Here is a 24,554-nt window from a genome sequence, read left to right on the forward strand (position 1 = left end):
AGTACAGCATCGACAGAAGCTAAGGCAAGAGGAGATGTGAGCTTAAGAGTTACAAATGGAAAATACGAAAGATCAGTTAGTCTGCAGAATATATTGTTCGTCCCTGATCTGCGTACAAATCTAGTTTCTGTGGCCAGGATCACAGAGAGGAAGGCCTCACAAATATTTGAAACCAAACCAGGTTGAGGGATACATTTTTATTCTTTTTGCTCTCATGAATGACGCAGTAACAGCTTGGATGAGGTCTAGAGAGGGTGTCAAGGATGCAAAATCTTGGACTTTTACCACAGATGCCTACTCTAAACTGGTGAATATTGGAATCAATGTTGGGAATTTGAACCTGCTAAACAAAGCTACAAAGTATCTGGCACAAGAGTGTGTTGGAAATATTCGAAGGAAAAGCACGGTTCCAAGTGAAATAAGAATTCTATAAATGTTCCTGCAGGCTACAGGGACTTATCAAGCAACAGCCAATGAAGAATTGCAGATCGTTGACGTGTACTATGACACTGGTCCTGTTAAATCCGGAGATGAAAAGATGGAAATGGGTGTGCAATTGATGCAGAAAGGCAATGAGTATTGGAGAAAGCACGGGTGTGACGTCGGACGATCGACGGTTGATTTGGTCTCCTGACATCAGACGATCGTCGTTCGCACTAGTTATAAGTTAGTTTGTAATATCTTAGCCTTAAGTTCATTTACGCATTCTTCTCTCACGCGATAAGCTTCATCATCTTAATCTCACGATAGCTTCATAATCTTACTCTTGTTTATATCTCACGCGATAGCTCCATTATCTCTCTTTTATTTATGTCTCACGCGATATTTTATAAGTTAGATTACTCATGCAATAGCTTTAAGTAAGACGAGCCATCCTAATACCTTAACACGTTAAGTGCCCTGCCCGATTTGCTTGTCATTCCGTTCAGGCCCAGACGCGGCCGTCACCGCTGACGGACAAGCCGAAATATCGGCTTGAGGACCGGAGTTTTCTACCGAGGGCCTTCTCTCTACTTAGAGAGGAGCTTCACCCTCGCTTTGGGAAAATGCCTGACCCTTTCCAATTGCAATAAACTCTTCTTTGTATTCACATCCTGAGTTTTCCCAAAATCCCCACTTCTTGCCAGATGATAAGAAAACGAAACGCGTGGCTAAACGATGCCTGGGCGTCTAACGAATCCTCAGTTGCACAGAAGTCACAGTTCAATTTCATTCAATATAGTAGATCTACCAGTTTTCTTGTTCACCATAAATTCAAAGTTTTTTATTGCTCTAAAAATGTTGAGTGGATCAGAAAGTGATACATCGAGCGAATTAATTTTGCCGCCTAGAAATCGTCGGCGCTGTGCTTTGCTCTTATCCGAAGACGATACTTCATTAGAGAATGTGCATATACACAACGATATAGTACAAGATCAAGAGTGGTTTGATCCAAAAGGGAATCAACCGAAAATCACAACCTTTACGAGTGTGTACAGTGTTGACACAAGTAACATAGAACTGCAGAATTGTGCCAATATAGAAGACTTCTATGCGCTATTAGTCACTGAAGAAATGCTTGAAGAAATAAGTGAACAGACGAATATATACGCAACACAAAAGCAATCAATGGTTACTTCGAAGCGTATAAATCGGTAGATCCCTACCAATAAAGAAAAGATCAAGCGCCTTTTTGGGCTCATTATTTTGATGGGACTTATAAAATTTCCAGGTACAAGTTTATACTCGTCCACGGATCCTGTATATTATCATCCGTTCCTCCATAAAATAATGAGCAGAAATCGTTTCGAAATACTTTTGAGAATGCTGCATTTCACAAACAATGATACAGCAGATGTCACCAAACGGTTATGGAAAATACAGCCAATTTTAGATGAGCTGAACAAAAATTTTTAAAAATATTACAATCCAACAAAACTAGTCTGTGTTGACGAATCCATGATCCCATTTCGTGGTCGGATTGTATTTCAGCAGTTTATGAAGCAGAAAAGGCATAAATACGGCATAAAAATGTTCAAACTCTGCTGCGGATTTGGATATACGTCAACTTCCGTGTCTACAGTGGCAAAGTGTCAGATGAAGTCAATACAACGCCGACAAATATTGTTATGAATTTGTGCCAAGACATATTTCACAAAGGCCACACAGTATGTACAGACAATTGGTACACAAGCATAAATTTAGCAAAACAACTCCTGGAACGGAATACGCATTTGATGGGTACTCTCCGAAACAATCGTAAAGGCAATCCAAAAGATGTAGTGGCCAAAAAACTGAAACGGGGAGAGTGTTTGGCACAAGAAAGTCGGGAAGGAATCACGATTCAAAAATGGAAGGAAAAGCGTGATGTGTTATTACTTTCCACTAAACATTCTTCGGAAATGGAACCTGTTCGCACAAGAAGACAACTCATCAATAAACCTAAAATAGTAATTGATTATAACGCGGGAAAAAAATCGATCGACCTTCCGAATCAAATGGCCGCATATAGTAACCCATTGCGAAAATCAATGAAGTGGTACAGGAAATTAGGATTCGAACTTCTGTTGATCACTGCTGTTATAAATTCTTTTTTTATATATCAAGAAACAACAGGCCAGAAAATATCTATAACAGAATATTGGAAAAAGCTGACCAGGCACTCATACAGAGCAAGGACGAAGAAACCGACAGCAGAACAAATCCTCGACATCATTTGGTGAAAAAGGAAGGCACTGCTCATAAAATTCGGAGATATTTGCCCAATATTATAATAATAATTCCCGAATATTAGGTTCAAAGATGGCAAAGAATGTAACACAAAAAATGTTAGCACCTTCTGCGATGAATGTAAAAGCAAACCACACCTCTTTTTACCCTGTTTTAATAAATTATATTAACTTTTTTTAAATATTATATTCTTTTTTTTCAAGCCTTGACTGAACGAAAACCGATGTCGCCTAAGCAAAATATTTAGTCTCTCATCAGTGCGTAAGGACCGACACGCGCGGTCGTGTAACATGAACCTAAAGTCCACGGCCGGTTCCTGCGTTGACGTGGCGTTTGACGTGTTAAACATCCTCCGACTATCCATATCCCAACCAGTCCCCTGATTACCCTATCGCCATCACTCAAAGATCCGCCAAATACCAATCATAATTCCCACGACTCCATCAGTATAAAAACCCCTCGTACCAACTACCCACATCTCGGTAATCAAAGAATCATGGAAACCAATATCGTACGACACTACAACATAGCCACAAAGAACAAATTTAGTATATTCATAGACCTCCCAAATCCAAAGGAGACAAAACCCGACCCCCCGTCCACCCAACCCAAGACACCATCCCCGCCCCAAACCTCAAACCGCAGTAACTCCAACCTAACTCTAAAATCAATCAAACCCCCACCCATTTACATCCGTTATAACACACTTGACCACCAGAAATTCCTACCCAACCTTAACAAGGAATACAGGGAATCCTATCAAGCCGAAGTCTCCTGAAATAAAACGAAAATTCAATTTAATGAGCTGGAAAATTTAAAAGCATTCAAAGAAGTTTGCAAGCAGGAAAACATACAATTCCATACCTACACCCCGCATAACGAAAAACTAATCACGGTAGTCCTCAAGGGACTTCGCATTTTTCCATTAACTGACATCCAACAACAAATAACTAAACGAGGACTCACCCTGGTCCAAATCACTAAAATCCCAAATACCAAACAACCCCTGTACAAAATATCTTTCTACTCAATACTCATACACAAAGACATACCACACGAAAACACCAACCAATCAGCTCCCAACAACATCGAATCCATATTTATCCGTACCAAAGCTCACCCCAAAATAAGAATAGGAGCAGCATACTGTCCCCCTAAACAAAAACTATCACAAATCGACCTCACAACCCTAACCCACCAACCAAACAGAAATGATCTCCTCCTCCTAGGAGGTGATCTAAACGCCAGACACACCGAATGGAGAAACCCCAACCAAAACCAAAACGGCAGAGAACTTAAACTCATCTAACCACCTCCCCATCATACTTACCCTAGATAAAAAAAAAACCAGAATGCCAAACCCCATCTCAATCACCGACTGGAACAAATACAAACTTATATGCAACAGACACATACTAAAATCCGGACTCAACTCTAAACAGGAAATAGACGCAGAAATTATCAACCTGCAAAACACAATAAACAGGGCATAATTCAAGGCTACCCTCACAACTAACAATCCCACTCACCATCCATCACCAGACCATGAACTCCTGAACCTCATCAAACAAAGAAATAAGGCACGAAGAAAATATCAAAAAACCGCGAATCCATTCCACAGACTCCTGCGAAATTACCTCACACAACAGATGAAACACAGAATCCAGTTCCTGAGAAACAAAAATTGGGATAAAAAACTAAAAACCCTGACCACCCAAGATAACTCCCTCTGGAAGACGTACAAAATACTAAAACCATCCAATCCAACAACTCCTAACCTACAAAACGACAAAGATCTCATCTCAGATGATGAAAAAGCAAATGCACTTGCTGAGTACTTCGCCTCCATACACAATAACATCCGCCTTTCCGCCACCCCTTCACGATCACAAAGCAACCCAGCAAACCTCAATACTGAAAAACTCTAACTCAATCTCTAATCCACCACTTACCCTATCCCCAAATCATATCAAAAACATGCTAAAGAAACTCAAAAATAAAGCCCCAGGTACGGACAAACTTACCGCCCCGAAACTAAAAAATGTTCCAAACAAAATCATCTGTCAAATATTTTACATCCTCCAAGCATCCATAAAACAGGCCTACTTCCCAAACCCATGGAAAACTGCCAAAATCATCCCCATCAAGAAACCGTCCAAAAAAGCAAACCTACCCTCCAGCTACAGACCTATCAGCCTTCTCAGCCTGTTAGGAAAAATACTAGAAAAACTAATCCTGCATGAACTCAACGCACATCTATCGAAACACAACATCATAGTAAATGAGCAATTCGGATTCAAAGCTGCCCACGCCTCCATCAATCAAGTTATGTGAATAACCGATCTCATTGCCACAGAATACAACAAAAACAGAGTATCCACCATGGTCCTCCTCGATTTAGATAAAGCCTTCGACACAGTATAGCACGAAGGCCTAATTCTCAAATTTAATAATATCTCCACCCCCATTAACCTCCAAAAAATTATCCAAAGCTACTTGGAAAACAGGTACATCTTAGTCTCCATCAAAGGCACCTATTCCACAAAATTCAAAATCAAATCAGGTGTCCTCCAAGGTTCAATTCTAGCCCCAACACTTTTCTCAATATACATAAACGACATACCAAAAACTTTCCAAACCCACTTAGCTCTCTACGCAGATGATACAGCCATAATAGCATCTTCATGGAAACAACCCCAGCTGTAAAATATGCCCAAAAACACCTCGACCAAATCATATCTTACTTTCAAGACTGAAGGCTAAACGTCAACCCAGGCTATAAACTTCAACAGGAAAAAACCACAATCAATCCCAGGTCTCACAATCAAAGGAACTCAAATTCCCTGGTCCACATCAGTAAAATATCTGGGAGTCCTCATGGACAACAAGCAATTATGGAATTTAGAATTTAGTAGTACAGGACAGAGCCGCCTCCGCACCCTTTACCCTCTTATTAACAGAAAAAGCAATCTAAAAGTCCAAATTAAAAAACTACTATATACCTCAGTAGTCCGAGCAATTCTCACATATGGATTCCAAGCTTGGGCCCCAGCCATATTAAAAAATTATAAACCATACAAAACAAATTCCTCAGAATTATACTAAACAAAACCCACCGTACAACCATTAAAAACCTCCACGAATTAGCCAAACTCCCAACAATTTGGCAATTCATACAAGAACACGCTGCCCACGCATACAATCCAAACCACACTAATCCACCCATTGCAAACACAGGAAACTACACAAAAGATGAATACCCACTCCACTCCAAGATGAAGACACTAAAGCTGATAACCTAAAAACCACCGTAAACCCCCTACTCCAATCCACCTCCTACACTTCTCAAGACATCAGGTTTTTTGAACTTTTACCCTGATACTACACCACATGCAACCAGCTAAATCATATCCCAGCACTCATGACGCAATAACACTGTAAAACTCCCTAGATAAATCCTGGTAAACGGGGCCAAATATCCCTGGCACAGGCATCTCCCACTCAAGAGAAAACCAATTAAAAAAAAAAACTACCCACGTCTCATTCTGAGTTTAGTCTCATTCTGAGCCCAGTCAGCTCATACGTCTCTTTCCGCCGGACTCTTTTCACGCGTTACTACTAGTTGCAGGGTCCGATCCCCTCGCACTTGTATTTTACTACTCCTAAGTCAATTATTATAATTTGTCACGTTCTACTACACATCCTAGAATACATTTTTATTATTCGTACATTAATTTCACTCTCGCCATCTGAAACCGTCCTCGGTACTTTGACGGGCTAGCACTGTCGCAAAGGAGAGGGGAACATTCATCAAGGAGCACTTCGGTAAGTAAAGTCATCAGTGCACTCGGAATCCTTGGCAGACGACGAGCGTACGTACCGCGTGCCCAAAAAATTGCACGCATACATATACAATGCTCAGGATCGCGTAGAACCGCGTTAACAACGGGAACACAATAGTCTTTTCCCTTGCTTCAGGTAGGAAGATCCCTATATATTTTCCGAAGAAAGAATATGTTTCGTCGCGAACCAAGACAAGCGTGTCATCCCGATGACAGTCTCCGTCACTCCGCAACGACGAACGCCGACTTCGACGCCTCGATCCTCTCGACAAGGGTCGAATTCATCATTAACGCGTTCACTCGGGAACTCGACGTCGCGTTGTGAATTATGTCAAGGCCCACACGCAATATACCTGTGTGCTAAATTCACGGAAATGCCGGTGAAAAGGCGAATTGAAACCGTGCAGAAAAACAGACTATGTCTGAATTGCTTGACAGGAGATCACAAAACGGAAGGATGTCGAGCCTGGTCCTGCCGCGTTTGTAAAGGGGGGCACAATACAAAACTACACCGCGATTCAGACGTTTATAGAGTATGACGCCAACTCAAAACCAACCACCGCGAAACCCAGCATGTGCTCACAGAGCCTCCGCGTTCGATGCCCCTACGAATAATATATTGACCACCGCAATCGTCCACGTTCTTGATCGCGATCAAAACCCCGTCGAATACAGAACATTAATTGACACCTGTTCTAGCGCAAACTTCATGACGGAAAACCTCGCCGCGAAATTGAATCTCCCGTCACGAAATCACACCGCCATAATCGAAACCTCGAATCAGTTCAATACGATTACGAATAGACTCGTCGCGACCACCTTAAAATCCAGAATCTCAAATTTTCAACGGAAACTAACATTTTTCACCATTCCGCGAATCTCTGGACCCACACCGGACCGTCAAATCAATCGCGCGATGCTTTGCATTCCTCCAAACATCAGATTAGTAGATCCACACTTCTATCGATCGGGAAGCGTGGATATGCTAATCGGTACCGGACCGTCACCTGCGTGCCTCAGCATCGGGCAGGTCGATCTCTCCTCGCGCAGCGGATCTGAATTGATCCTACAAAAAACGCTAGAACTGTCGTTAACTGTAATGTCTAAAGTAAGGTTAACTTTTTAGTTTTGATATCTTTCAATAAAATTCAATACACAAAAATATTCAATTGCATCAATAACACTGTTTTTTTCTACACTGAAAATATCGAAATTTGAGCCAAATAAGCGTCATTTGCGCCAAGTGTTAATCTTTTGCTTCAATTGGAAGGAAACTGCAGCTGAAGCTCACCAAATGCTTATAGAAGTTTATGGCGATGGTACTCCTTCTGATAAAATATGTAGAGGATGGTTTCAATGCTTTAAAAATGGTGATTTTACTGTGGAAGACAAAGAGCGTTCTAAACAGCCACAAGTATTCGAAAGCGAAGAATTGCAGGCATTGATATACCATATGAACTCCAGCCAAGAGACACTGAAAAGTGGAAAACCATCTGCAAAATTCTGCTTGTTAGGCAAAAAAGAAAGGGGTTTCTGCAACGTATCATTACTGGGAATGAAAAATAAATTTATTTCGACAACCGCAAACGTCGAAAAACGTCGGTTTAACACATTTTCTTTTCTTTTCCTTTGAAATTTCATTGTTAATGAACCGCTCGGGAGCGACAGCTCGTATTCCGGTACGCACCCGGTCCGAAGTATCTATAGTCAAAACCCTGATTTTTATTCCTTCCCCTTGTTGTGTGAAAGACGCTAAAGCGGAATATCCACAGAAAGAAGGCTTTACTCTGTATTTGGTAGGATCAGAAAGGTGTGGTGTACCATGAGCTGTTAAAATCTAGTCAAACGGTTACAGGGGATCTCTACCAAGAACAAATTATCCATTTGAGTCGAGCATTGCACGAAAAACGACCAGAATATGAAACGGGATAGCATACAGTGATTTTGCTTCATAACAACAGTCGGCCTCACGTCACAAAATTTGTCAAAGAAACGTTAGAAGCACTTCGTTGGGAAATGCTACCCCATGCGCCTTATTCGCTAGACTGTGCTCCTGTGACGATTATTCCAAGGTCCAACACATCCGTCAAGATAAGAATACCTCTACCTTGCCCAAAACTTTAGTATATAAGACCCGAACACGATGTAACCCCGATTCACTCAGGACTCACTCGGATCAGACTCGATCAGGAGCTCCCAGAGTTACTTCGAACACAAATCGCTAATACAGTGAATACAGTGAAACAGTGAAGATAGCGCAAGTGTTGAAGACGCAAGAATTCACCGAGCGCCGGAGGATCCTCCACACCGGAAGCATCTAACAAGGGACCTCGGAAGTCCCTCAAACCACCCACGAAGACAGCCAAGTCTCAGCCTGGATCGCACCACCTCAAATCACGCCACGGATGATACATGCAACTTGAGAACACGTCAGTCAATCAGGGACAAGAGGAGGCCCTATCCTACCAAGAGAGAACGCACCAGATCCCTGTCCCTGAGCAACAGGGATGCAGATAATGAACTAATCATGGAAACTAAAAGCACCCCCAAATACAACATCACCACACAAAACAAATTCACTATATTCATAGACTTTCCAACTCAGACTGAAACCGAACCTGACCCCCCCCACCACCTGACCAAAAACTCCCCCACCCACCCCAGCCCCCAGCAGCACCCCACACCCAAAACCATAAAGCCACCCTCAATATACATACACTACAAGTCATTGGATCACCAAAAGTTCCTTACCAAACTCAACAAAGAATATGGTGCCTCCTACCAAGCAAAACTCTCCGGCAATAAAACAAAAATTCAATTCAACGAATTAGAGAAATTCAAAGCTTTCAAAGAAATTTGTACTAAGGAAAACGTCCAATACCATACATACACTCCCCAAAACGAGAAACTTATTACGGTAGTCCTCAAGGGCCTTCCCCTCTTCCCCACGGCCGACATCCACCATCAGTTAGCAAATCTTGGATTCGCCCCTGTTCAAGTCACAAAAATTCCAAACACACTACACCCAATTTACAAAGTCGCCTTTTCAGCAGGCACTTCCCTCCAACATATAAACACAGTTAGGCACTTATTCCGAGTAAAAATCTACTGGGAAAAATATGATTCTAAAAATTCAATTATTCAGTGCTACAGCTGTCAAGCACATGGACATAACTGAGCCAATTGCAACAAGGCCTACAACTGCCTTAAATGCGCAGGGAACCATGATACCCGAACCTGCAAAAAATCCCCAGATACCCCAGCAACCTGCTTCAACTGCAAGGGAAACCACCCTGCAAATTACAGCCAATGCCCCGCTCTTCTCGCTTTCTTAAACAAAAGAAATACGCCCATCTCTTCTCCCCCTTTTCTCTATAAACACCCCACCTCCAACCTTAAAATCCCCACTCCCCATGAATTCCCTAACCAAGAGCACTCACCAGCCAGTCACCTCAAACAAATGCCCTCACAGAATTCCCCAACTCACGCGTAACTTCCCCAAAATCATATGCCCAAGCCACAAAATCAACCCCAAACCCACCACAAAACAACACCTACCACACCCCCAACTCCCCCCATATACCCTTGATCTCTAATCTAACCGATACACTCCTCGCAGATCTCAACCAACTCTTTTACATTCTTGAGCTCATTAATACCCACTTTACCCCTTGCAAAAACAGCATTGACAAAGTTCAAGCCGCAATAAAAATCGTAAAGATCCTGGATAACCAAAATTAACTTCCCCACCCGCATACTACTCTGGAATGCAACTAGCATAAACAACAAAGCCACCGAACTCCAACACTTCCTCCACCAAAACACAATAGACATCGTCCTTATCTCAGAAACCTGGCTAAAACCAGGAGACCACCTCAAAATTAAAAACTACTCATCCTATAGAAAAGACAGAAACTCCGCAGGGGGAGGAGTGACGATACTCACACACAAAGATATGCCCCACGAAAATATTACACAACCAGCAACCAACAATGTCGAAACCATCTTCATCCGTACCAAATCCCACCCCAAAATAAGAATAGGAGCTGCATACTACCACCCAAAACAAAAACTGACACAATCCAGCATCACAGCCGTAACGCACCAAACCAACAGAAACGAACTTCTCCTCCTAGGAGGCGATCTCAACGCAAAACACACCGGGTGGAGAAATCCCAACCAAAACCAAAACGGTAGGGAACTCAAAAAGTTCCTCGACACCTCAAACCTAAATCTAGTTTCACCCCAAACCCCGACTCACAAACCACCAGGTAAAAGACCCTCCGTCATTGATCTATTTGTAACAAATCTCCCATACCAATTATTATGCACCACAATAGACGACCTCTCCTCCAACCACCTCCTCGTCATACTAACCATAAACACTAAAAAACCCAGAATTCCATACCCCATCTCAACCCGAATTTCGTGCGGTAGTACGGAACCCATTTCTTTCGAAGTATGTCTTCAAAGGTAAATGATTCTATTCCTGAAGAGGCTTCCGCTGGTGAACCCAGCAGAAGACCTGTCCCAAGGAAACGTCCTGGAAAGGCGTCGAAGAAAGCCTCCGAGGAGGCCTTTCGAAAACGCATCGGTGCCAAGATCACCAAAGACGCGCACGATGCGGCGAAGAAGCGTCTCGGAACGTTTGCTGACGCCCACGAGGTGTTAGAAGAACAGTTTCGAAACTTACAGCTGTCTCGCCAGGCTTGCGCTAGGCCATTAACGGTTGCCACTAGAGGAGCGGGTGTTGTTGCTTCCATAACATATAGTAAGATGATCACCACCTGGCAACTATCGCAAATTGAGATGATTTGTACCATCCATCAATTTTACCGCGTGACGTTATGGCTCGTACACTACAAGATGTACTTAGCGCAGCAGTCTCAACGCGAGATTCTCTCGTATGAATACGGTGCACGTTTCGAAATATCCGAAGAGTACCGCGAGGCTTTGGCTGTTAGAAGGCAAATGCCTTCCGCTCTCGCCGCTTTACTGGGATGCATCGGTAAAGTCGATGTTGACGACGAAGTGTGGCACAGCGTCTATCCCATGCTAGACGAACTTCCCGATCCTGAGGTGGCCGCTCAGTTTCTAACACCCTACAATATCAGGGCTGTTCTTGAGCGTTTTTCTAATCCTCAAACGCCCATCGAGGATCGCCAAGTCTTTCGTGGCCACTGTTGCGTCCCAGGCGTGTTTTTCGACGCCGAAGCACTGATTATTAACGCTGATCAGGTGTACCCCGCCCACTACACAGAGGTCAACCTCTGTGCCGATCTTCACGCATTTTCCAACTTAATGCAGCGCGTGGGCCATCGTTTAGCTCCCCATTTTATGGGTGAAGTTATTATACTAACTGGAATAAATTCAGACAAATCTGCAACAAACACACACTAAACCCCAGACTCAATTCCAAACAAGAAATAAACTCAGAAATTGTAAAACTGTAAAACACAATTAACAAAGCATACTCGAAATCCACCTTGACAACCAACAATCCCTCTCACCATCCCTCCCCCCGTGTGTCGGGTGGGTCCGTGGAGTGATTAGAGACGAGTTTTGTCATTAGTTTATTAAACTCACGAATTAGGGCACAGACTCTATCTTCACGTATAAAAATTCTTCAGTTCAATTTAATTTATTACTATTATTTCATTTCATTTTATTTCAATTTCGTTTCCTTTTGTTAGTATGTAAAAATAATAATATAGTTTTAGTTTAACACTAAACCTACCAGTATTGGTCAAATTGACCGTTTTCAAACTTTTGTACAATTTACACATATTTAAACGTTATCATATCGCTATCAAACTACTTTTCTTAAAATATGCATATAATATATTCTTCAGTATTTACTTCTAGTTTTTTTTCTAAGGAATATTTACAGTGTGTCCTACCTACCGCGGTCGGTTAATTTGACCGGTCGATAAAATATTTTATTTACTCTGTTAATCGACCAGTAATTTCGGTCGAGGCTCAGGGGGGTGCTGTATATAATCAGTACAAACTAATAATAAACAGTAGAGAGTATAAACTGAAGAAGAAAGCATCACAGTTCTAATTAGTTTAATATTATTATAAGTGCTTATTTGAAAAAAGAAAGAGTAAAGCGGCAAAAATTTGACGTGAATTTTATATTCTGCACACAGTGTAATATTCTGTGGTGAATATTTACGATAAACATATCAAGGCGTTCCAAAATTATGAAGTTATTAGAAAAAATAACGGACATAGAAGAAGAGTGTTCAGTGTGTGATGAACAAGAAATTTCTGTAACTGAAAACAACATGGAAACAGATAAAAAGCTATTTACAACAAGTGAATTAGAGTCAGACAACGATAATGAAGAGAACATTATAAATAAGCGTCCAAGGCAGAAAAGAAAGAGATTTTTATTGAGATCCGAGAGTGAGACGGATGTAGAGGAATAACACATCGAAACTGCGTCCGATGGAACAGTTTGGAAAGAAATAGACGGAAGTCCCAAACTTGGCAGGACATTAGTCCATAAATATTTTTAGGGATATGTCAGGCCCAACAGGATATGCTAAACGACATATAATGAAAGGGCAAATAAAGACGGCATTTTCTCTTATCATGGATCACCGTATAATGAATCATATTATAAAATGTACAGAGGAAGGCGCATTTAGAGTGTTGGGGACTAAGTGGGAGCTAAATGCAACAAAACTAGATGCATTTATTGCTGTGCTATATGCCCGCGGCGCATACGAGGCAAAAAATTTGGATGTCTGGTATTTGTGGAATAAAAATTGGGGACCCGTTTTTTTTCCAAAACAATGAGCTGAAATGACTTTACTGAAATTATGAGATTCATACGATTTGATAAGAAGAGCGAAAGAGGCCAGCGTTTACAAACCAATAAATTTGCTATGATATCTACTACAATATGAGACCGATTTATTGAGAATTCACAAAAATGTTATAAACCTGGTGCGTAGATTACTGTTGATGAGCAGTTGTTTCCGTCGAAGACTAGGTGTAGATTTACACAGTATATGCCGAACAAACCAGACAAATTTGGCATAAAATTCTGGTTAGCGTATTATAATAAATGGGTTTCCCTATTTGGGAAAGGACGAAAGAAGAGAATGTTCAATTCCACTTGGAGAGTTTGTTGTTCTAAAGCTGTTGGAACCATTCACAGGATGCAGAAGGAACGTAACAACAGGTAATTTTTTCACGAGTGTATCATTGGCCACAAAGCTACTTGCAAAAAAGACTACAATTGTTGGGACAACCCATGGAAATAAACGAGAATTGCCAAAGTTAGCCTAAAAATGAAAAAATAAAATGACACGGTTTTCAAGCAAATTGTATAAATCAAATCATATTTCTCTTACAGTGTATAAAAGTAAACCAACAAAAAAATGATTGTGCTAAATTCCATGCATAAATCAATAGAAATCGAAAAAAGTAACAAATGTATACTGGAAACTATTAGATTTTATAATAATACAAAATTTGGTGTAGACGTGGCGGATTAGATGGCGAGGAAATACAGTGTGAAGTCGAAAAGTTGTAGGTGGCCCCTTCAAGTATTTTTCAACATTTTGGACCTAACAGGAATAAATGCCTGGGTACTGTATAAAGAAACAACGGGTGAAAATATTTCGAGGCAGGAATTTTTATTTCAATTAGCTACAGAACTCGGCGCTGCGTATCAAAAATCACAGGAAGAAAAACTTATACTAAAACCATCCACAAGTTCTGATTCTTACGTACGAAAAACTTGTTAAGTAAAATATTGTAAAGGTTACAAAACTACGAAAATCTGTTCGAAATGCGAAAAATATGTGTGCGGCAAATGTACATTTGAGAATAAAATAATTTGTAAAAGATGCAGTGAAACCGAATATGATATATAGATATATACAAAAGTTTAATTTTATTTTTTTTCATAAATAATTTTAGATGTGCACAATGTTAAGTTTGGTTTATTAATTAGATAGATTGAAAACTAGTCTATCAGAAATATGTTATATGGGAAAAATGAAGTTTTGGTTTTTTAACCCTTTGCACTCCGAACCATTCTGGACGTTGGCTACCAGCTACTCAGCGCGCCTTTACGGACCCACGCATTATTTAGTGCAGTTTTGGAACCAAGTAACGTATTATAATGATATTGGACTTATATGAATTGGTTGACATCAAGGAATGTATATTTGCAAAAAAATAAATATTTTATTTTTTATAATTTTGTACAGTGTGATAAACCGTTCTTCCGTATCACTATCATCGCTATCGCTATCTATGCGATCTCTTCGTCGCCTTGTTGGTTAAACGATATCACTATCACTGCTATCGTTTTCTTCTACATTTAGACTTTCTAACATATGTGTATAAACGTCTATCTGGAGCTCATCTTCAGTACTACTTATGTCATGAAATTCATTCGTGTTTGAACATTTTGCCATTGTTCTAATAAAAAAAAAATGAATAAATACATGGGTTGAAAACTTCTAATTGTTATTACTAACTCACAAAATGATATTTACCAAAAAAACATATTTACAAAGAGAAGAATCACTTTTCCGATTTTCTCACTCGTTAGATCTATCTATACCGCTCGACGCTTCAAACCAGATTGAGCTCTGCTTTGAAAATCTTTTCCTCCAGTTTTATCAACCTTTCTTCTACGAACTCTTCTTATCGCCCTTTTCAAGTGGCGCCGAGAAGTGCTCGAACCGTCGTGAGCACGCTTCTCGCGTTCTCTTCTGACACAAAACCCGCTGATATTTTTTTTATATATCTCAGTAATTTTACTATATTTTGATTTGATTTCTTGTGCCATTTTAAGAGAAAACTTCAGAGAAACATGCACGTCTCAAAAAGTTGCGCTGAAATAACTTAATTCCCCGTAATCACTAATAAACTTTAATGTCCCCTGAGAGACGACAGCGGAGTGCAAAGGGTTCAGTTTATAATTGAAATTATATAAAAATTAATTTGGACGAAATTTTATGAAAGTTCATTATATATACATTCAGTAATAAATTAACCATTATTTGCGTTGAATAATAAAATTGATAACTTTTTTAATCACCGGTCAATTTGACCGAGCACGGTAGGAATAGATATACAAAAAGTGTCGGTAGGTTTAGTGTTAAAAACCAAGCTCACAAGAAAATAGGTCTGAGTGACGACTTCTAGGGAGTGGTTATAAGGGTAGGACGTTCATCGTTGGATAGATCGTTGAAGAATCAGACAAGATTAAAGAATTTTTAGTTGGAGCCTATGGGCGAGAACTAATAGAGCCTTCTTATCAGCTCTGTAGCGAGTAGGAAAATGACACCGAAATAGGCGCGACCGACGTGCGAAGCGAGGCGCAGGCCATGCCATAAAACCCTCGTACTCGGAGTTGGGCTTCGCTGATTGGGCGGACCTAGCTTCGAGTTTTTGTATAAATAGCGGGGTATTTACCCAGAAAAGCGGAGAATTTCCCAGCCTTGCTGAGAGAGAAGACGACACCACGAGCTGATCGGCACTTTCTTAGACCAGGCCTTCCTAAACCATTATAGTCGAGGAAGACGTGCATACCGGCACCTCGACTTGTCCTTTGACTTTTTACAAGAAAAAAGACGTCGCCCACGGTGCACGACACTTTCTGAGTCCCATCAGATTTGAATCCTTTTTGCGACGTGATTATTCTGTTTGCGTGCCGAACCTCGCTCTGCTCGTGAAACACGGGCTCATATTTTGTAAAGTTAGCAGAAATAAATTGTTTTTTATTAACAAATCTCTGACCACGCTACAGCTCCTATATTTTAATAATAACTTAGGCTATATGGCCATATTGTGATAATCTAGTTTGAGCATTGGGGGATGCGCCGTTAGAATCCGGACAGAATTGAATTTCAAGTTCCAATCATATCAGAATTCATAGGTAGTTGCTAATTGGCGTTGAAGTTAGTTAACACGTTCAACTTGACGCATTTTTTCGAAGTCTCTATGTTCGGCGTACACAAAATGATAAGTTGTTTATTCATCTAGCAGCGCTTGTTTACTTCATTACTTTTCACGTTATCAGTAACAATCATCAAAGTCTGAGTAGTTGTATGAGTTCTTAAAAATACTGTGGTGAAGGTAAAAATGCAGCAAAGAAGTAGTACATAGAAAAATGTTTTATTTGTGAGTTGCGCTACGTTTAGATTTACACTGAGTCGTCCAGCGTGGACCCGTCCTTTTATGCGTTTTTTGGGTTCTACGCTGGAGACAATTGACGATCGAGGAACGGTCGATTTTCGTCATGGTCCGCGCTGCTGCGCCACGCTCGTAGTTGGCCGCGCAGACAGCCACAATACTTATAAAACTTTATTCACAAATTTTGAAATATCTATATAAATAAAATACCCATACTTATTTTTGGTAAATTATTTTATGGTTTCTAATTTTCAAAAATTTATTATTTACCCTTTAAGATTATGGCGTTAGACGATGTTGAGTTCCTGAAAAATTCAAAAAGAAAAATTCCTAAAACCTTATATTCATCGGACTTGGAGGGTGGGTTGTTGGACGCAGAATTGCTAAATAGAAAGGAACATGATGAGAATACTTTGCCGCAGTCGATGTCTGATTAGCAAGATTGGAGTCCTCTTATAACAGATTATGCTCCTTTTGAAGAATACAAAAAAGAACAAAGTGTTGTTAGAAATAGATTATGACGATCTCTTTTCAATTTATAATTTATTTCTTACTGATGATATTATTGCCTTTATAATTTTAGAAACCAACAAGTATTATGAAAAATGTATGACACAAGCACACTCATCAGTTTCTGTTAGAAAACACATACAGCAATGGAAACCAACAACTTGAGATGAAATGTATATATTTATAGGCATTTTGTTGATAATGGATATTGTTAAGCTATCAGAAATCCGGTTATATTGGTCAACGGATCCCATGTTCAGTAATGAACGTATAAAAAGTGCTATGACACGAGAACGATTTTTGGATATTCTTCAATACTGGTATTTTTCCGATGGCGATCAAGTCTGTTCCGATAATCGATTATTCAAAATAAGTACACTTGTAGCAAAGATTAACAGAAACTTTCAAAAAGTAGTTAAGCTTGATAAAGAATTAACAATAGATTAAAGTATGATACAATTTGTTACAATATGTTACAATTTCGGCAATATATTCCTAATAAACGTTATAAACATGGCGTAAAAATTTATAAGCTGTGTCTTATAGAAGGATATACCTATAAGATAACAATTTATTCTGGAAAAGTTCAAGCACAATAAAACAATCACATCCGCATAGTGTCGTCATGGAACTCATGGATGATCTTTTACATGAAGGAAGAATTTTGAACGCTGACAATTATTACACTAGTGTACCCTTAGCTAAGGAGCTTTTGAAAAAAAAAAAACATTTTTATGTGGGACTCTTCGAGCAAATAGATCATTATTGCTGGTAGAAGCAAGAGTAAAACAAAAAAGGGGCGATATAATTGGTGTACAGAAAGAAGGGATAAAATTTATGAAATGGACAGATAAGAGGGCAGTATTGATGTTAACAATATGTAAATACCACAAGTGCTGCCTTATGGAAGTCACAACCAGAGGACACAAATCTGTGCAAAATCCAGATTGCATTCTAAGCTACAATAAAGCCAAAAAAGGAGTTGATCTTTCTGACCAAATATCAGCTTACTATAGTTCACTAAGAAAAACCATTAAATGGTATAGGAAGATAATATTAGAAGTGATCTGTGGTACTATGTTAGTAAATGCATGGTGCCTATATACCAAATTTGGTACCCGTAAAAATGTTTGTATCCTAAATTTCCGTAAAAGAATAATTGACGCTCTTTTGAAAGTTGAAAATGTACCTTTTTCGCCGAAACCATTCCGTCATATTCTGACAAAATATGACGGACCTCTAAGAACGAAAAGGAAACGATGTAAGAACTACTATCTTTCAATAGCGGAGAAGGAAGGAAGAATAAATACCATCAAGAAGACCATAAGAGTCAATACTTATTGTCCAGCCTGTAAAAACAAACCAACGCTTTGTACTCCATGTTTTGCAGAAGTTCATAAATAAATTATATTTTAATTATAATTATTGCTTATTTTGACTATTTTTTTTGGCGAATTGTTTTTTTCATATTGAAAACAACTGTAAAAATATTTTTTTTATTTTCTCCCGTCTAGTTCTTTTCCAGGTATCTAATTTAAAGTATGGTTTTTTAAATAAAATTAGAAACATATGTGGACCACCGGTGGTTCACGCCGCCAGATGACAGTAATGCTCGTGGACCACCGGTGGTCCACGCTGGGTTGAACGTGTTAAATATGTCAATAAGACTTCTATAATCCAAGCGTGGAATACAATAGAAGAGCAGCAGTTATAGAAAGCCTTTGCACCGGGAGAACACCGGTAGAAATTATAAAATTCTTTGGATACCCAAGATCGACGGTATACGACGTTGCGAAAAGGTACACAGCCTTAGATGGATTCGAGAAGGATTCTCTTTCTCCGGCGAGAAAAGTGCAGATTAGGGAAAAATCAACAAGGACCGCAGAAATCATTCAATGGGTCCAAGACATGATTTTGGAAGATCCGGGGACCTCGCTTCGGAAATTGGCCTCCGCCTTGAGGGTGAGTGAAACGATCGTCCGTCGAATCGCTCAAGAGGATCTTAGATATACCTCCTACGTTCTCAAAGTCCGTCAGATGCTCTCCGTGGCCGCTAAGCTTAAAAGACTTGCCCGTTGTAATTTGCTTCTGTATTCATTAAAACACGAAGCTGCTGGCCACATTAGGTTTTTTTCCGAAGAGAAAATTTTCACTGTGGATGCCAAACTGAACCGGAGGAACGACGGTTGGTTTTCCCACAATCCCGAGGATGTCCCTGTTGTGAGCAAAACCAAATTTCCAGCCAGTGTCCACGTTTTGAGCGTCTTCATCGGCCAGTTGACGGTCGGCAGCGTACATTACTACAGCGAAGAGAGTTGTGTGTTAGCTGTGTATGTATAGGCAAAATTTTTTTGCGATTATCTCACAATCCAAAAAATAACGACATAGGAAAAAGTTGCTTAGAATTACGTTCCCGACAACACATCCAAAAATCATCAAAATCGATGGGGAACACTACAAACTAAATAATTACCCAATAACAGTTGCATTAGTATTGTTAATAATCCCACAAATCATAAGCGTACAAAACAGAGATATTGAGTAACATTTCTCTAGAGAACAGATAAAGATAAATATAATCAAATTGAAATATATTCCCACAGGTCATCAAATTGCAGATGCAATGGCGAAGCCATTGCCGGCCGTGAAATTTGTCGGGATGCGCGAAGTAATGCTACAACTTATGATTGACTTGAATATGATAAACGCTGTGAGATAGTCAGATTAGGGTTTCCCTAATCCTTGCAACAAATGTTGTACCACATGTAATTGTCTCCGAAATCACTAAAGAGAATGCGTCGTATTCATATGAAAGAAAAATAAATACTTTTTAAATCAAATTTTAAACGAGGGGCCGTGTCGATGTAAACCGCCTCAAGAGCAAAAATTATCGATCGTAGATCATCTAGTGTTTTTCTCTTTTATGTGTTTTCGTTTGCGTGGATTACTAGGCATCCTTTTGATCAACCCTCTTTTTGAAGACCTCGCCCACTTGTGTTCCAACTTTTGCGGAGTAAGGACTTTTGCGTTGAATAAAGTCTTTGTTCGTTTATATGAACTGTGCGTGTACATTTAAACAAATCCAAATTCATAATCTAATAAACAGGAGGGGTGGAGGATATACGTACCAATTCATTTGGTTTCGGGGGCACTTTTACCACCCTTATTCGGCTATATAATAAAATTGATGGAAGATAAGTCATACAATGAAATTGTAAAAATAATGAAAATAAGTTGATTTATTGTCCTAGGTGTTACGAAATTATTTAAAACTTACGCAAAGAAAAGTAGTATGAAATTAATAATTTGAAAAATATGGAAAGTCTTGAATATATTAAAAACATATCTGAAATCAAATTCGTCGTTAATAGCTACTATTGTAAAAAATGATTGTAGTGAAGAAATAAATTTGAAAACTGTTCAAAGAATACTGATGAATAATGGATAGGTTCTGTGTGTAGTCCGAAGATAAGGATATGTTAACAAACTCGGTCAAAAAATATGGAAAAAATCGTCAAAGAAATTAATTACAACAAATTTCGAAATTTGGAAAAATATATTGTTTTCCAACTGGATTGAAATTTATATATTTAAATAAAATAGACATGTGTGAGTTTGAAGAAAACTAAAAACATATTAAACATTTATTTTTAATGTTGGAACTACCAGATTTATCAGAATAGTGGGTTTCAGAGTTTTCTTATTTCGTAATTGTTAATATCTTGAAAGTGTTAAATATCCAAAATGATTTGAAAAAGAAATAATTTCACTTGAATACTATAATGAATATGTGCACTAATTGAAAAAACCTATTGTTACAATTTTTATAAGAAGTAGATACTAATCATATTAAAAGCTCGGTTATTCTAGTGTTAATGCCAATATTATTAATAGATATGTACAAAAAGAAAAGATTACCTTATTACTAATTATATACTTCAAATTTTCAATAATATTGTACTCCTGTAAAATATATATTTAAAAAAATTATATTTATATTATAAGAATGATAATTGTAATTTTACCCTCCCACCGGGTTCATAAATACTCCTGCAATATGTAACACAAAAAGTTGAAGAAAATATGGACATACAAAAACTTGAAGATTTTCTATATATTACAACATTGACTCGACTAAATATACGAGACTATTTGAAGTATGTATTTACAAAAAAAAATGGCAGTATAAGAATTTCTATAATGTTCCTCAAAAATGAATACAATGAAATTCTATTGATCACATTACAAACATAATTCATATTATACCTTATTATTTATAAGTCGTGATAAAAGTAAAATCTGCAACGTATAACTCAATTAGTTACTCTACTGCAATTATGAATTTTCATAAAATTACAGATATTACAATTATTGTAAAAGCATACTAAACCTATTTATATTAACATTAGAACTATCGAGCACTTAAACTGACTTTTTAAAATTTCTTTATAGAAACTATAAATGAGCATTTATCAAGATTTCAATCTACTTACATTTCAGTTTAGGTATTATTGGATCAGTTTCTTTAACATTTTCTTAAATAAGTATCTGTACTGTATCAGGAATTATAAAAGAAGAAATCAGGAATGGATGATTTTGACCTGTCTGGAAGCTGTAATGTTAAAAGCAGACACTACACTTATTTCTATTAAATCTATATTAAGTTTATTAAATGAATTTAGAACATCAAAGACAAGAGAATAAATATATTGAAATAATATAAAATAGAATCAGAATTACAAAGAACTAAATGTAACATTCCCACCATAAATAATACAACTTACATGGTAAAATTTTTAATTTCAAATTTCAAATATAAATCTTATAAACATTGTAAGGCATCTAATAAAATCAGCTAACACACATACTGCGTAAATGTACATATAATAATTTTAAATTATATACTTTTTCCTTTAAACAATAAAACAACATAAAGTTATAATGAATTTTTACACTAATTTGAAGACTAAAGTTGAAGAAATATAAATAGGAGAAGTTTCATAGTATTTTATAAAATAATGGCAAACTATAGAAAAATCTATATATTCAGTTAGTTTATATGCATAATTATTAAAATTAAATATACAATAAGTGTTACATGTATTTGTAGATCTAAAATTTCAAGGGAAACCTCATACAACAATTTTAATAAATTATACTCGCAAAAGCAAATATGTATACAGTGGCTTAAAGTAAAACTCGGACACTTCAATATTTTTTGGTTTATGAAACAATAAATAGTGTAGACAACGAATTAACATCAACAATTGAGTAACCTTTATTAAGCTACAATTATGGATATATAAATCCATGTCTATGACTTTAAATCATTCATATTAATTTGTTCCCTATATTACTTATAGCTTCATAAACCAAAAATATACAAGTGTCAGAGTTTTACTTTCAGTCACTGTATATTGTATAAAAATTCAATGTCCATGAAAAAAATATCATCATATACATATAATATTGTACAAAAGGACGTTTATTTGTTAAAACAAACTGATAAAATAATAACAAAAAATCTTTAATATAAAGGAAATAAAAAGAAAATTAAGTTTTTAATAACGAAAAGGTAAAAGAGATTACAATACACTTTCTATAGATACATATAAGAAAGATAAATTTATTAATGAAATACAAGAACATAAAATAAAAGGACTCACATTCCTACCTATTATTAATGTATTCATTGTCATCATATTTATGGGCAGTAAACTACGTACTTACCGCTACAGACCATCTTGTCAGTAGTAAGCTTGAATGTAACGGATTTTCTTTCGTAGTAAGATCTATTCTGTAATTTAAATAAATGATAGAAATGTTAGTAAAAGAAAGCAATTAATAAGTACACATGTAGATGGCGTCAGTATTAATTACAATTTTACTTACTGAAAACTAAGCACACAATTCTTCCAAATCAACTTCACGTGGTCACACGAAAGACTAACCAAAAAACAATGTTTGTATATCTAGTTCCCGTTTCTCATCCCTACTTCCAACTTTCTTCTACCCTCTAGCTTCGAGATTGGCCTTCCCTTCGATTTCGTTCGATATCTTTCCACCATGCCACCTCTCAATGGGTGACACAAACATGAAAGTCACCAGAAAAGGCGGGGAATTTTGGAAAGAAAACAGATGAGAATTTTCTGGTAGTATTCAGTAACACTGTAGAACAAATTTGAACTTTTTTTTGTGTCTTGCAATAATCACTAGGTGATTCTTATAGGGTGCCGTAAATAAAGGAGACTTACCCGAATATGTAGCTATACAAATTTTGAATTTTGCGTATCATTAAATGTTTATAAATGATGATCAAAGTTTAAAAACGTGTAAATGTGCGTACTTTGTGTGCACTTCTGTTACATTTCTACGGAAAGTGGGTTGGATAACCCGAATTTGCTATGCACCATTGGATTTTGTGGACATTTCTGAAGAGGAACCCTTCCGCGGGAAGCGTGAGAACAGTTTTTCTTTCGGACAGGTTAAGAAAATGTCCGTGAAGAGCGCGTGCACAGAACTTTGGCGCCACACGTCCATCGCTCGCCGGTGATAGCTATTCAGGGCCGTGACTACGCGCTGTATAGACCTGGACCCCGGTCACTTCTTACATGCATGTATAATACTTAATTGTTTTATAAATTTTCATAATAGTTATGAGAAAGCTTTTCACAATCGTTCTGTTTTAAATAATTTGATGTTTAATATGTGAACACAGTTGATGGCCGGTATAAATTTTATTATCTTTCGATTATTAGTACCTTGAAAGTAATAGATATCTGAAATATTTTCAAAAATTAATTAAGTTTACTGGAACTATAACGAATATTCGAGTATATTCAATAGTTTTAGTGTTAATTTAAAAATACTTCAGTAAACACCCATTGTAGATCGTACCTTGTGTAATAGTTTAGTGTAACAGAAGTGTACACAAAGTACGCGTATCTACCCTTTTTTAAACTTTGATCATCATTTACAAACATTTAATGATATGCAAAATTCAAAATTTTTATAGCTACATATTCGGGCAAGTCTCCTCTATTTTCTACAATAAATTTTAACTGCCTATCGTTTTTGGTTTTCACGTAACACTTGGTTTTCTGAAAAATTCGACAGTTTTTACAAAAACCCAGTTTTTTCGAAAACTGGTCGTGATCCAACGTGGTTTTCGGATTCGTATTTAGAGTAAGGAACTCTATAAGGACCACCTAGTAGCTATCACAAAACAAAAATCGTGTTCCACCGTGTAATCCGCTTCGTTTCCCGGTCACTGGCGGGCATCCTATTTTTGCGCCAACTCTGTTTTCTTCAGCAACTGTCGATATA

General features: G+C 37.9%; 1 protein-coding gene across 3 annotated transcripts in view; it reads right to left on the reverse strand.

The window, feature by feature from the left end:
* LOC116434076 (uncharacterized) overlaps positions 1–23,733 on the reverse strand; it is a 65,590-nt gene extending 41,857 nt beyond the window's left edge. Inside the window, exons 1-6 of one of the 3 annotated variants that reach the window (XR_004236420.2) lie at positions 23,483–23,733; positions 23,121–23,396; positions 22,959–23,025; positions 19,241–19,528; positions 16,989–17,023; positions 16,649–16,887 (exon numbers count right to left, since the gene is read on the reverse strand). Coding sequence is in view for 1 of the 3 variants with exons in the window: in XM_031992809.2 (XP_031848669.2) it covers positions 22,959–22,971 (13 nt within the window). In the remaining 2 variants the exon portion in view is untranslated. The other 2 variants (XR_004236417.2, XM_031992809.2) reach the window with 2 other exon arrangements.
* Between the last annotated feature and the right edge of the window lie 821 nt (positions 23,734–24,554).

The sequence above is a fragment of the Nomia melanderi genome, chromosome 2 (genome assembly GCF_051020985.1).
Source record: "Nomia melanderi isolate GNS246 chromosome 2, iyNomMela1, whole genome shotgun sequence".
NCBI lineage: Eukaryota > Metazoa > Arthropoda > Insecta > Hymenoptera > Halictidae > Nomia > Nomia melanderi.